The sequence below is a fragment of the Colias philodice genome, chromosome 18, assembly GCF_061535455.1.
Source record: "Colias philodice isolate Cphi_HAF_F1 chromosome 18, ilColPhil1 Martin Lab GWU primary, whole genome shotgun sequence".
NCBI lineage: Eukaryota > Metazoa > Arthropoda > Insecta > Lepidoptera > Pieridae > Colias > Colias philodice.
In genome coordinates this window covers 10,414,569-10,429,793 of record NC_143103.1, presented here as the reverse complement: position 1 = coordinate 10,429,793, position 15,225 = coordinate 10,414,569, and the positions used below count along the sequence as shown (strand labels likewise).

Below are 15,225 nucleotides of genomic sequence, written 5' to 3'. Positions count from 1 at the left end.
CTCGAACCAAGGGCGGATCCAGCTTTAGTGCCAGGGGGGGGTCACATAGACGTGGTCAATTTTCAAAAGCTATATTTTGGTAATTTAATTGATACGTAGATTAAAAAAAAATGGTCAAGTGCGAGTCGGATTGGCGAACCAAGAGTTCCGTACAAACATTTTTATATGTTTTAATTAAATTTATGCTTTTTGCGATTTTTTGAAATAAAGATTAAATGTCAAGATTCTGTGTTCACGGGAAGAACCCTGTAGGTTTTGATTCCTGGCAACACTTGCGAATGTTGATAAGCATGAAATGTATGTTTTAGCAATTTTTACTCCATCTGTGCTGACATTGCTTTTAACCAAATTTCAGAACTCTGTGTTCACAGGAAGTAGTACATACAATACCTATAGATTTTGATTCCCTTGCGATAATGTCGAAATTTGCGATAATTTACGGCATAAATGGCTGTATCTTTTGATTGCGTTGGTTTATAAGTTTGATTTTTTCACAGCTATAAGGAACCGTAGATTTGAGTATTCGGTATGAATTTCAGATTGATACCTCCACGCGTTCCTGAGAAAAAGGGTCTTCACAGGCAGACAAACTTGAAAAATATATATTTTTTGCAATTATTCCTGTATCTGTACTATAAGATGTTGCTTTGTACCGAATTTCAAATTTCCGAGTTTACGGAAAGTACCCTGTAGGTTTTGAGTTTTGATTCCCTTGCGAATGTCGAAATTTGCGAAATTTTTCGGCATTTACGGCTGTATCTTCTGATTCGTTGACATAGAAGTTTGATTTTATTATAGCGTAAAGGTATTTTAGACTTGAGTTTTTGGTATGAATATCAAGTTAATACATGTCAGCGTTCATGAGTAACAGGGTTGTAAGTTTAATTTTTTTTTAAATATTTTTTTATATTATAATCTAAGGAAAAATTCATGCTTTTCGCAATTAGTAAACAAAGTCGTTGTCTCTGTGCATATGTCCCTATGTATGATTAAATCTTTAAAAATGCGCAACGAATTTCGATGCAGTTTTTTTAAAGATAGAGTGATTCAAGAGGAATAGTATATAATTTATAAGGTTTTAGAGAAAGCGGGCGAAGCCGCGGGCGGTAAGCTAGTCTGCGTTATAAGACGTTTGTATTTGTACTAAATTTCATGACTCTGTGTGCTCGGGAACTACCCTGTAGGTTTTGATTCTTAGGGAGTGTCGAAAAATTTCAGCAATTACAGCTGCATCTTTTGATTGCGTTGGCTAAAACGTTTGAATTTTTCACAGCATCAAGGGACCGTAGACCGTAGGATTTCGACATTAGCAAGGGAATCAATACCTGCAGGGAGCACCCTGTCCCGTAAACACAGTCTTGAAATTGAGTAAAAAGTATCGTGTTATAGCACAGATGTAGTAATAATTGCGAAAACCCTAATTATTAAATTAAATTAAATAAAAATATATTTTTTAAATAATTTTAAACTTACAATCCCTTAACTCATGAACGTCTACATGTATTTAATTGATATTCACATCAGAACTCAGGTCTATAATAACTTAAATCTTTTATTTAATTCAAATTCTATGTCAACGCAATCTGAAGAATAAGCAATTAGAGCCGCATATTCTGTAATTCGCAACTACTTGCAAGGGAATCATCAATCAAAACCTACAAGGTACTTCCCGTGAACACAGTCTTGAAATTTGGTTAAAAGCAACGACTTTAAGCACTTACAAGCACAGATAAAGAAAAAAATCCTTTAAACAAAATTGTAAGATACAACATAATGAAAAAATATGTTTGCTCGGAGTCCTCGGTGCGAGAGTCCGACGCGCACTTGGCCGATTTTTTGTTGTAATTTGACTGTATTTTCTATTGTTCGTTCGAAAAAAAATTTTGCTATTTTATGTCTTATCCACGAACTGGGATATTTCGATATTTGAGGTTTTGTATGAAAAGTGTAACAGCAAAAGTTGTAGAAAAAAAATTAATTAAGTACATACAACTTTACCATCACACTTTTTTTATTATTTTTTTTTTTAATCGAAAAACCTGTTATTTGTCCTTAAATTACGACCATAGGTTGATCCTAATAAACTTTTTCTATAATTTTTGTTATATATATTCTCTTCCGTTACCGTTTGTAATTGATTTCATTGTTCTATATTACTTTTATGTCTCAAAATTCAATAAAAACATCATATTGAACAGTATTAATTTGTTAATTTAAAAAAGTTAATATTAGATTAGTGGTCCACTTAGGTCGTGGACCTAGCCCAGGGGGGGGTCATGACCCCGTGACCCCCCCCCTGGATCCGCGCTTGACTCGAACCCGCAATATTGTGACGATGGAACACAACCTTTATACATATAAATTTATAAGCATTTGAATGCCATAAAACCCAAATATCAATTGCAATTATTTAATCGTTATAGGTGATTTAATTTCGTAGTAAAATCACGTAAAATTCTAGATAAATGAAAAAAAAAAACTCTGTCCACTTCAACATTTTACTCAATCTAAAAACAACTATAAAACTTAATTCCATCAACAGTTCTTCACTAAAATTTAATTGTTTCCCCAAAAAAGGTATGTCAATTACATTTTCAAGTGGCTGACAGTTTCATGCCGATTTCCCCGCATCTATAGTTTATTTCTCTCATTATGTATGGGATGCGTTCGTGCATCGGTGCGTTCATCCATTCATTTACATTGAACGCGACTGTAATATAGCCTTGTTTCTCTAAAATATCAACTACGAGACGGAACGGGCCGCGCAGTCGATTGCTGTTCATTGAGAAACAGCCATAGTTGAAGTTCATGATGCATAACCTGAAATTTAAATATGTATTAATTATTATTTAGATGAAATTTTCTTGTGAATGAACTTAGTGTAAACGTTTAAGGAAACAAAAAAATGATCTACAGCTCTTTTATGCTTAGGTAAATTTTAGTTATGATTAAGCAGTTATTTTTGAAGTGAAACTTCTTTAAGCGCGTTGAGAGTACAATTTCAAGGTCGCGTCATGGCAATACCGTAACAACATGGAGTAAGGCGACCATTTTGGTATCTTTGAATCTTGGCAAAGTAGTTTCACTTTTGACAAGTGTTTTCGCACACACGATCTTTTTTGAATAAAAATGTTTAATAAGTCGTAATAATATTTTTCTTACGTAATAGCTCCTGGTGGTATGTTTAGGTTTTCTAATGGTACTTTTAAATTGCTACTTAGTGCGGGTAGTTTTACAAGGCAGCCATTCTTCAAGCATATAACTACATCTGAAAGAAATATATTTGTTAATTCTGGAAATATTGTTCCTTCAAAAACCGACGAAACTTATTTTAATTACTATTAAGGCTTTAGCATCGGATTTTAGAGAAAGATCAACCAAACTTTGGAAATATGAATTGTGATAACATAGGAATTTTAGTCAACTTAATACTGGTCTTGAGAAGTGGATACACATTTCAAATGTTGTGTACATTTATATAGTTATTTATTTAAGAATAATAAGAATAACAACACTCTCACCAGCAATAATACCGCTAGGTAACGTGACATTCCTCACGACATACTCCTGTCCGCCCAATCCTTTCACCAGGTATTTCTCCAATTCTTCATTTATCGCATGTACTGGGTAAGAATTCTTTGCTTTTTCCAGCACATCGCTCGGCAAGCTGTATTCATCGCTGTGAAATGCTCTCACTGCCTCATGGAGAGTCAGCAGCTGCAGGTAATCCAAGTTATTGTTCTCCCTGGACAAATACTTCGCAATGAAATCCTCTGAGAACACTTTGCTCAGCAATTTGTCATCGTAATAGCCCAAGGATGCAAGCTCTAGACACACTTTTGTCCACGGTAATGCTGTAGTATTAGCATTCAGGATAGGATTCTGGGATATTTGTTTGCGAATTTCATCCCATAGAATCCCTTCTGGCGTGAAATTGTTGTTGGAAAGGCAGTTAATGAAGCCGAAGAGGATGTTTGTGCGCGCGTTTGATAACGTATCTGGGTTGGACGCAGCTTCCTCGCATAGGTACTGGATGAGTCCTAGATGCGTGTGCGCCTGGAATTTGCAATTTCAGGATTAATGTCAAGAATTTAAGGTAGATATATTTTTATAAAGCAAAACTCCGTGTAGTTGAGGCTTTGCCTCTTAAATGTCAGCAGCTCGACAAAAGTGGTGTGTGAAAAGATAATCGGTTTTCCAATTTATTTGCCCATTATTAACCATATCACCTATCTATATATGTATAATGGAAAACATTGCGGAGACAAGGCCGCCAAGTACCAATAAGCTAGTTGAAACATTTAATAATTAACCTAACGAAATTTTATCATAAGCTATGTCCTCTGCAAACAGATCGTAAAAAAATACAATACAAACTCACGATCCTAGACAGCACCCTAGCCACAAGCAGTCCTTTTTCAAACGGCACGTTATTATTGATCACATATCCAGCTATCGCATCCATCAGCTCCTGGTGATAATACTCCGGATGTTTCTCGAGAATCCTGCCCTTCAACCTCGCCGCAGTTCTCAAAACGTCTTCATACGATAAATTATTGATGCGCTTCGTTAAAATGTCACAGCAAATGTGGAGCAGCTGGACCCTAGTTGGGAAGGCCTTTTCCGTGCAATTTACGTCACATAGTGACCATATGATCGACCTAGCTATTTGGGCATCGATCGCCTGATCGTGCAGAAGCAGTCCCGTGACAATATTGTTGATGCATCTATCAGGTAAGTCGTGCGAACACGCGTACATAAGCATATCTCGTAATAGAGGAAGATCATCGTGGTCCAGCTCCAAAGGAAGGTGTATTTGGAAAGCTAGAGGTAGTGCTAGTTTGAGCGCATCAACTAAATGATTCTTGGTGTCGAAACGCGACAGAAGAAAGTCTAGGAACATAATTTGTCGGATGTTTAGCATGTTGATGTTGTACCGAACTAATTGTAAGAGAGTTTGTACGATCAGTGAGTCAACGGGTACGCGGAGGTAAGAGAGCACTTTTAAAGCCTCAATCGTTTCGCCGACTTCTAGCGAGCGAACATGTTTTTTGAAGTTTTGACATAAGAGACTGAAACCTGGGTCCTTTATGAGCGCTTCTGGATCATTCCTGTAACAAATAATTTAAACTTATCTTAAATCATATTATAAATAAATTTCTCATAGTGCATATTAATTTATAGTTTATACATTCCTGCGTATAGCGAGCGAAAAAACAAAGCGAATAATGAAGATGCAAATGTAAACAGTCCATTCCCTATTCGTCTTGAGATTTGTGTGAGCAGTTTTTCGGACGTAATCAAAGACCTTAGCGTACTACTTACGAATTTGTTAACAGTTGTTCGCGACAACACTCGTATAAGAATGTTACGTCTAGTTATGAGGCGAATGGCGAATACAATTGTGTGTGTATGCAAGTTAAAAATGTATACATGAGCAGCAGCTGCACCTAAGCTTTGCCCCGTGGAAAATTGGTTGTACCACTTCAGAAAAATTTGTGGGAACAACACTGTGCTGATGATCATCACGAGTGACAAGAGAAATTAAAAAAAAGAAGAGCTCAATGTACCTGCTAGACCTCTGTAGCTCAAACAATGTGCGTAGAGCTTGCAGCATGTGCCTGTGTGTCAGGGAGCCCAAGTTATTTTGCACGGCCGCCAGCACCTCCGCAGTGCTGGGCGCCGACTTGATGCTGTTCATCAGAACATCCGTTGGTCTGGTTATTGTTAGCTCTGATACTGAAAACATATTTGAAGGTTTGTAGAAAGTTTAGATGTTTATTTTTCTTATTTCTAATATTGATTTTTCATTGATGGTAGGAACTTTCAAGAACAAAAGATATAAAGGTACTTTGAAAAATATACTTAAATTGGGGAGTAAAAGAGAAAGAAGAATGGAAATGAGCAATGGAATATGCATGCAAAGTGAAAATCAAACTCTTATGTGGAAATAGTGTGATAAAATGCATGTTTATTTATAGATAAAGTAGAATAATCTATACTAACTGCTAGAAGAGAGACTTGAACGTATTGTAGAATTGCTGAGAGGCCGGTTCCTGAGGACGTTCCTCCACACGCTTTTCAAAAGTAACGTCATCTTACCTAAAATAATTTATAATTATTAAAAAGTATTTTCGAAATTTTATACAAAATAAATTATTTATTGCTCACTGTAGAAACTATTTCCGAACCATTGAATGGGTGTATCAAGAGTGAAGACAGAAATAAAACAAATATGTTTGGATGTCTTTTTGTAAAAAGATATAACAAATTATTTTCTAGTATTTTGAGTAATATTTTCTTGAGATTACATTATATTATAAAACTGAATCAAATACTGCTTAGAAGTATGTACAAAGTCTTTAATGTATCAATTTTAGTCATTAAAATAATATTTTTTTCTAGGTTATAGTTAATAATAATATCTAATAAAATCGAATAAAATATATGCCAGACAATATTGCGTCATAGCAAGCAAATAGCATTTAACGTAAAATTTTCTTATTATATTTAGCAACAGAAGATATTGTAATTATTCCCTTTGCACAAGTATTTTATATTAATTATGTTCCAATTATTTACCTGGCAGAGATAATAGTAGTTTTATATAATACTCTTTACAATAAACAAAGGCTGTTATAACACCAACTTAGTGTGCATAGTAATTCAACATATTAATTTTATTTATAACTAGCTAAAATATTTAAAAGAAAAATAAAATTTGAATCGAGACTCAAAAATTATTACTGTCATTTTAACAAAACAAAACAGCTGATGTTCTCCTTTTTTTTAATATTCTGTTTATGGCAGCGTTCAATTGAGCGTTCAATAGTCAATTTTGTGAATAAATTGATACTAGATAAAATTTATAGATCTGCTTTGTAACTGAGCTTATTTCACGCATAAAATAATAAATAATTCATATTCTAAACGAATAATGATTCATTCCCCATAACTTTTATTTTCAAATTCTTTGCGTATTTTGAAAACGCCGAAAATCAATAAGCAGTTCTTTCACTATTGACATAAGACATTTGACGTTGACATAGATGTCACAACAATACGCGTGCAATACGCATTAAAGAGTTCATGTATATTACAATACAAAGTTTTTAAAAATATATTACCTGTTAACCGATCATTTATTCATAAAAGGTATTTGAAGGCTTCACCGTAAAAATGGACGTAGAAACGATCGTAAGTACGCGGCAGGACAGAGAAATTTGTAAAACAATCATCACACCCGGCGATTACACTATCGTTCCATACGAAGATTCTCGATGTAAATTTACAGTGAGCGATGTAAAATGTACAAATGACGATGGCCCATGCACAATAGAACCAGAAAGCGTTATATTCGGTCCTGACTTCGATGGGACCGTCATAATCGGAGACACCGATTTCTTCCTAGACAAAGATGTTGAACTGATTTTACAGCAAATGTGTTGTGGCGAGATTTGTACCGCCAATATGATGTATAAAGATAAAAACGGCAAACTTGTTAAAGAAATAACTTGCCAGATACATTTATTAGAGGTCACAGAAGAGCAGTTAATCAGTGATTGGAGTTGGAATCGCTTGTACGAGTCAGCTTTACATCATAAGGATAAAGGAGTGTCGTTAGTGAGGGCAGGAAGGATTGCAGACGCGTTCCGCAGGTTTAGCAAAGGGTTGAAGATGATTGTTGCTATAGAACCTATTGGTGAAAAGGATATTGAGGAGGACCAAGTAAAGGAACTGATTGATGTTAAGGTACTCTATTTCCTTTCAAATTTATAAATCTATACTAATATTATAAAGCTGAAGAGTTTGTTTGTTTGAACACGCTAATCACAGGAACTACTGGTCTGATTTGCAAAAATTCTTTTGGTGTTTGATAGCTCATCTAAGAAGGCTATAGGCCTTGTCTTATCATCACACTTAAGACCAACAGGAGTGGAGCCACGCGGATGAAACTGCAAGATGCAGAGCTTAGTAATGCATAAAATACAATGCATGTTTCATTTGAAAACTGTAATTAACTTAATATTTATAAAAAGATGATTTTTAATAGACACTTATATTAATTTTCAGGTAAAGCTCTACAACAATTTAGCGCACTGCCAATTACAATTCGAGGAGTTTGAAGCAGCCAAAGAATTATGTGATAAAGCTCTAGACCATGATCCACAGAACTTAAAGTCAAGATACAGGCGATGTGTCGCTAACACAGGTCTTAAGTTGTATGAGGATGCTTGGGCAGACATACAGTTTGTATTATCTGTTAATCCTGATGACAGAGATGCTCAAGCAAGAGCGGAACAACTTAACCCGATAATTAACGGAATTAAAGCAGACTATAATAGAATGGTAAGGAGAATGTTTAATCTGTAATGTGTTTTGTGCCTAAATTTGTATGTATTGTATTATTTTAAAAGTTTTATAGCATTCAAATGCTTAAATGAGAAATTTTTTAAGAAGAAAATAAATATATCAGATGATTGAATTGATTAGATTTAGAGAGATTGAGTTCTTTATGTTTTGTACATTAGCGAGGGTATTTTGTAAATATCTTTGTGTATGAGCCATTTTAAGTGATTATAATGTTTGTACAAACAATGTGGAATCCTGTCTGTGAGGAAGACTTTTTAAATAGGTATTGTAAGACCGATGCATTTTTGTGTGCAATTCATTTATGTAATATTAAATTAAATATTGTTTGTATTTTTTGTACAAAAAATGATATAATGTTTTATCTGTTGTTTAGTTTTTAGGTTTCATAATAGATGATGTTTTGTGAAATTTCTGAATATAAAATTATTTTATGAAAATTTATAAAATAATCTCATATGGCCATAATATATTCATATCTATAAATCCTGAATGCATTTTTTTACTTAAAGTTAATGATAAATAATAAATATCATTAACTTTTTAATGATAAGTATATATTTATAGTTATATTAGGAACTGTACTATTATAGTATGTGTTTACACGCATGTATGTTCTTATGGATTTCTTCCTCCATAATAAAATAAACGTAGAAAGACAGGAATGTAGAATTCTACATTCCTGTTCATGATAAATGGGGTATCCATGGGGTATAACCATAGATTATATAATTAATGTCTCCAAAAACAATCTGGAAATGAGTTAATGTTCTTTATTTTCTAATCATATCACTAATATAAGTAAAATAAGTCTGAACTTTTTGACACTCTTTATGTCGGACACTGTGTATAAAATAAGTGTGGCTGAAAATGTACGGAATAAAAGTCAATGAATTTAAATAACATTTTATTCAATTCCCACAGTATGATAAAATATATTTATGTACTTTTTATATTTTTTTTTTATAAAAATGGAAGTATAAAAAATAATAACAACATTGGCTTATAACTATAAAAGGGAAAATTGTAATAATTTACATTGTATTGTATTCCATGCTTATGGAGTAAAATTACAGGTAGGTAGAATTCTAATAGTAGGTATTTACGGTTTTATAAAATATGCGGTGGCATTTTATTTTAAAGTTAAAAATTTGTGACAGTATAATAATATGTAGGTAGTTATACAACATTAATAAATCTCACAATTATTTTTAACAAAATTATTGTCATCATACAAAATACATAAATTCCATTTCCAATTTGTGGTTTTTTGAAACAACACCTTCAAAAGACGTGTTTCGATAAATTGCTATTCTAGCTCAAAAGAGATTCAAATTTAGGAAGGTATTAACAAAATGGCGATCAACGAGACTAGAATGTTCCATAAATAATATTTCTACGCTTGTTTATCTCTAGAAAGTCCCAAAGATGGCGCCAGTTGATTTGTAGCAGCGCCAACGAGTTGCCGCGTTAGCTGTAACAAACAAAAATAATTCTTAGGGCTGAATAAATGTTGATTTTGTATTTTTTTTTACTCGAAAAGAATCGGTTTCGTCTACGAACATAAAAGAAAAAGATGAATTTAAACGGAATGACGGTAGATGACGTTTTGCTTTTGATAAAATAAATAAGTGGAGAGTTAATAAGATGAACGATTTATGATGAAGTTGTAACTTACATGAGTTCGGATAACGTCTGCTACTCGATCGATTTGTTGACCAACATCCCGCATGTTGCCGCTGGCTCTGAAAATGAAAACAATACAATGTAAAAAGAGACAATTATAATAGACATTGGCGCAAGACCACGACTAACGTCGATTTAATATATCTATATATAAGGTTTGTATGTATGTATGTATGGTTTTCACGCATAAACTACTGGACCGATTTTGATGAAATTTGGCACAGATAATCTTTAGACCCTGAGAAAGAACATAGGCTACCTCTTATTGCGAAATATGTACCACAGGCGAAGCCGGGGCGGACCGCTAGTGTATTATAAAAGTGAAAGTTGCACCGAAAAAGATTTAAATGTATAATATTTTAACTATGTACTATTTAAATAGAATGGCCGTAATAACGCGATGGCCGAGGAAAGTAAGGTTTAAATAACGTGAGTTCGTATTCTTTTAATAATTTATTTTATACATACAGTCGTACTTAATACTAAAACTACTAATAATACTTTTCATCGAAACTTAATAATCTTTAGGTATCAAAAAAGAGCTTGTGTGCCGAGCACACGTTTCAGAAGTGAAACTTCTTAGTTCAAAGATACCGAAAACGTCTCCTTACCGTGTCGATATTGTCATGACGCGACCTTGAAATTTTACCCTCAACGCGCCTAAAGAAGTTGTATTAACATTGAAGTATACATATTTGTAATTAAAAAAAATTGGTTGTCTGTAAATTCGGTTTACTGACGTTAGTAATTGAACGTGTCAACGTCCGATTGTGCTTCTTTGTCGCTCGTTCCGCCCTCTCGCTCGCACTTCAAGCCTTACATGGAACGCCTCAGAGCGAGGTAACGCCGCATGAGTCATGTTTTTTCGTGCGTGCAGGCGGCTATATCGAATTATAAGACGTTGTCACGTCAAAATGCGACGTACCTGGTATAAGTCCAAAAACCGAGCAGCACAAGCGCCCCCACCGCGATGATCTGTCCCAACGCGACCACGGTCTGCACCCCCAGCGTGGAGCCCACGAAGCTGAGCAGGAAGCCGAGCAGCGCCAGCGCGGCGAGCAGCGTGGGCGTGCCGACCATGCGGAACAGGTTCTTGCCTTCGTTGTGCGCGCGGTATTGCTCGTAGTTCTCTTCTAGCTCCTGGATTTATGTAGAGGTATTAAAAATTGTTATGTTTTGTTTTTAATTAGACATAGACAAACATTTATTCACAATAATAGCATAGGGCGTATTCAGAAAGAAAGCTTGAAACTTATAAGCGCTTATCGGCGCTTGTCATGTTCATATATTTTCCTGCGCGGGTTACCAGCGCTGACAAGCGCCGATAAGCGCTTATAAGTTTCAAGCTTTCTTTCTGAATACGCCCATATGTTACAACTGAAAATCATAATAACATACAGAACAATTACAAAAAAAAACACGAAGCACAGATTGATTTTATGGGATTAAAAATTGGTATTTTTTGTTTTTAATTTCATTTTTATTTTACGTGACTTATAATAATAATTATGAAAGTTTTTTTTTGTTTTTGTAGTTTGGGAATTGAATCTTGACGTTTTGAAAGATAAAACTTACAATATTTTGGTCTAGGTATGAAGTTAGGTACTTCATGGTGCGTAAGTGCATTTTACTATGAAACATGATGTCTAAAAGGAATTTAATGCATTGTTTTTGATATCGACCTTTAGTTTCAAATTTTTCCATACTTCATATTACAGATATTTACCTACATTGTTTAGCTAAACTAACTTAATTAGCCATCTAATCTTATTAAATTAAGTACCTATCGATGCGTGAATTCATAAGCTACGTGTTCGTAAAACACATATTATAGTCCTAGCGGATGTGTGTTTAGTGAAGAGATATAATAATACATGCTATAAATAAAATATAAATAAATTAGTTATTTTATACATATAATAAGTTATGTGGTCAAAGATTTTGTCACATAAAATATTCTAAATATTAGATTTTTTGTACAAAAAATGAATGAAAATTGCTTATAAAGATTACCTTAGTCAACTTCTCCATATACGTAGCTTCAAGGTCGTCTCCCCCCATTTTCCGCTTACTATGGAAGGCATGTAGAGCCTTGTTCTTTGCTCGTTGGTGCTGTTCCTCCAGCCTGGTGGGGTCCATGTAGGGCTGGTTCCCACCAACCACTTCTTCCATTAACGTTTCGTAAACGTCACGAGCGTCAGATACAGCGGATAGGTTGTTCGCTTCTGCTGTTGCCTGTGTATTTTTTATTTAAACTCAAACTCAAACATTTTTTTATTCAATGAGACTTCTTCCAGAAGCACTTTTCAATCGTTGTTCGGTCACTAGGGTTCAATTTAGATTGCGATATACTGAATGATGATTTTATAAAGAAAAATACGTCTTGCTTGTATGATACTTTAATTACGACTAAAAATGACAATTCAATCGGACATACCGCCCACCAAAACATATTGTTTTCAACTTAAATTCATTAACAAAAATAAACGATAGCATTTAAATAACAAAACTTTAACTTAACAATTATGATTGAGTACAGTGGACTGTATAACTGTAAAACTATAATCCTTAACTACTTAATAACTTGATTGTACATAGCTATACAATATTATGTTATGTTTTGGCAGGAATACATTAAGTTTTCACAATTTATCATATTGAAAAAAGTAACAAAATATTATGCAAAATCTTACATTAACTTTAGGTAAATATAAACATTTTTACTTCATACATTAGATCTTCAAACAATTAAAACTTAAACAATTCTCAGCATAACCTTCAAAACGTTTTGTAAAGTAATACAAAGAAATAACTTCAAAATTAATGTGTTTACAATAATTTCTTATCTTCTTCTAATTTTTATATAAAGTAATTTAGTTTCAATAACAATCGATACATATTAATTTAGCTTGTAAATACATAACTCATTCCTTTTAATCAATTTTGTTTGGAAGTAAAACTAACTTTGATAAAGGTCTTTTTAACTCTTTACTGCCCTTACATCTTACTGTAACTATTCGTACTAAACCATCTGAGCCAGGATGGACTTCTTTCACGCAACCTAATAACCATTTAGTAGGTGGTAAGTCCTCTTCCTTAATTACAACGACATCTCCAATATTTGGTGACTGAATGTTGTTGTGCCATTTACTTCGTTGTTGTAATGTGTTTAAATACTCAGATCTCCAGCGATGCCAAAAATCTTGAGTCATCTTTTGTATACATCGCCATCTTGTGAGTAGGCCAGCATCAGCCTGCTTATAATGAACATCAGGAACACCAATCAATGGTTCGCCAATAAGAAAATGTCCAGGTGTGAGTGGTGTTAGTGTGTCGATAGTCTCGTCTAGTTGACAAAGTGGGCGAGAATTAAGACACGCTTCTACTTGGGCCAATAGTGTAGACATTTCTTCATATGTTAGTTTTGTGTCTTTATTTACTCTTATCAAGTGTCTCTTGGTTGATTGTACACCAGCTTCCCATAAACCGCCATAATTTGGCATCCTCGGTGGAATAAAATGCCATGTAGTTCCATCATTTGCCAATATAGCTGCTACTTCACTTGTAATGTTAGCCTGTCCTTTATGAAATAATTCTCTAAGCTCTTTAGCGGCACCAACAAAATTGGTGCCGTTATCGCTCCATAAATTTTCACAGTGACCCCTTCTAGCCACGAATCTACGAAATGCTGCAATGAATGCTTGTGTAGTTAAATCTGTAACAGCTTCAAGGTGTATTGCTCTTGTCGACATACAAACAAACAAACAGATGTAGCCCTTCGTGCAATGGTGACCTCGCCCTCTTGCTGTTTTCAAATAAATAGGGCCTGCGTAGTCGACACCTGAGTTCAAAAAGGCTCTATTTTGATTGACTCTCATAGCAGGAAGTTCTCCCATTTTCTGAGTTCTAATCTTCGCCTTATCAATTATGCAAATTTTGCAAGTTCGAATGCATTGCCTTACAGCAGCCTTAAGGTTAATGATCCAAAATCTGGTACGTATAAAGGACATCATTAACTGTATACCACCGTGTAATGTTCTAACATGAGCATCTTGTATTATTAATCTCGCTAAATGCACCTTCTGTGGTATGATTATGGGATGTTTTGTAGATTCCTCTATATTTGCTTTCTGTAATCTTCCGCCAACCTTCATGATCCCATTTTTATCTAAAAATGGAGAAAGTTTGACTAGTGTACTTCTGGGTTTAACTCTTCCTTCCTTCTCTATATCATCCAAATCTTTTTTATAAACAAGTCCTTGATAATATTTAATACACATCTTTAATACTTCTTCCATTTCTTCTACTTGTATGTATCTTTCTTTCTGACATTCTTCCTTAGGTCTCCAAAATCTTCTACAATATGACAAAACTCTTTTCATCCGAGATAAACTCGAAAATCTTTCCCAAATTGGTATTTCAAAATCTTCTTCCTTTTTGTTGAATAAACTCTTCAATTCTAAATCTGTTTCTGGAATATCCGTTTTTGTTGTGATAGTGTTACCTTTATCTTTAAGCCATTCTGGTCCATTCCACCAAAGATTCGCACTCTTTAATTCGCAAGCTTTAATTCCCCTTGACGCGATATCTGCTGGGTTCTCAGCGGATCGTATGTGATTCCATCTGCAGCAGTCCACAACTCGCAAAACATCTGCCACTCGATTAGCGACAAAAGTCTTCCACTTACTTGGGTGAGATTGCAGCCACGATAAAACTACCATTGAATCAGTATAAGCGTATATCTGCGTGTTCGTCAGTTTAAGTAGATTTGATGTTTCTTCAATGACTTCTGCCAAAAGGGCTGCTGCACATAACTCAAGTCTAGGTACGGTAAGCTGTTTCAACGGAGCTACTCTTGTGCGAGATGCTATCATGGTTACATAGACATCATCTCTTTCATCGACGACTCTAAGGTAAACGACAGCTGCGTATGATTTCGTTGAAGCGTCTGCGAAACCATGTATCTCCACCACCTTACTTCTTGGAGCTGTGTGAAACCATCGTGGGACTTCAAGCGATTGTAGTTCAAGTAAGTCATCTCTATAGCATTTCCATTCTTCTATTATGTCGCAGGGTAACTCATCATCCCATCCCTTATTACAAAGCCAAAGTTTTTGTATCATGACCTTTGCCACTATTACTACAGGAGATAACCACCCAAAAGGGTCA

General features: G+C 34.5%; 3 protein-coding genes across 3 annotated transcripts in view; 1 reads left to right on the top strand and 2 right to left on the bottom strand.

Annotated features, from left to right (window-relative positions):
• Nucleotides 1–2,479: 2,479 nt before the first annotated feature.
• LOC149480744 (uncharacterized) lies at nt 2,480–6,776 on the bottom strand. The gene is made up of 7 exons (XM_089706449.1): nt 6,583–6,776; nt 6,007–6,102; nt 5,571–5,739; nt 4,382–5,111; nt 3,522–4,056; nt 3,163–3,268; nt 2,480–2,820 (listed from the first exon to the last, which is right to left on the bottom strand). The coding sequence occupies exons 2-7, from the start codon at nt 6,095–6,097 to the stop codon at nt 2,595–2,597; spliced, it is 1,857 nt and encodes a 618-aa protein (XP_089562575.1). The 5' UTR covers nt 6,098–6,102; nt 6,583–6,776; the 3' UTR covers nt 2,480–2,594.
• A 281-nt stretch (nt 6,777–7,057) lies between these two features.
• On the top strand, nt 7,058–9,271 carry Bdbt (Bride of doubletime). The gene is made up of 2 exons (XM_089706586.1): nt 7,058–7,752; nt 8,074–9,271. The coding sequence occupies exons 1-2, from the start codon at nt 7,180–7,182 to the stop codon at nt 8,371–8,373; spliced, it is 873 nt and encodes a 290-aa protein (XP_089562712.1). The 5' UTR covers nt 7,058–7,179; the 3' UTR covers nt 8,374–9,271.
• LOC149480742 (atlastin-like) overlaps nt 9,265–15,225 on the bottom strand; it is a 26,816-nt gene continuing 20,855 nt past the window's right edge. Inside the window, exons 8-11 of the mRNA XM_089706585.1 lie at nt 12,070–12,291; nt 10,982–11,196; nt 10,049–10,115; nt 9,265–9,844 (exon numbers count right to left, since the gene is read on the bottom strand). Of these exons, the coding sequence (XP_089562711.1) occupies nt 9,767–9,844; nt 10,049–10,115; nt 10,982–11,196; nt 12,070–12,291 (582 nt within the window). The 3' untranslated portion in view covers nt 9,265–9,766. The remainder of the gene's footprint in view (nt 9,845–10,048; nt 10,116–10,981; nt 11,197–12,069; nt 12,292–15,225) is intronic.

Coding starts and splice junctions, on each gene's coding strand:
- LOC149480744 (XM_089706449.1), bottom strand. CDS start 6,097: ATGACGTTACTTTTGAAAAGCGTGTGGAGGAACGTCCTCAGGAACCGG. Junction 4,057..4,381: donor CTAGGGTGCTGTCTAGGATC/GTGAGTTTGTAT, acceptor TGCAAATTCCAG/GCGCACACGCATCTAGGACT. Junction 2,821..3,162: donor ATACCACCAGGAGCTATTAC/GTAAGAAAAATA, acceptor TTTAAATTTCAG/GTTATGCATCATGAACTTCA.
- Bdbt (XM_089706586.1), top strand. CDS start 7,180: ATGGACGTAGAAACGATCGTAAGTACGCGGCAGGACAGAGAAATTTGT. Junction 7,753..8,073: donor AGGAACTGATTGATGTTAAG/GTACTCTATTTC, acceptor ATTAATTTTCAG/GTAAAGCTCTACAACAATTT.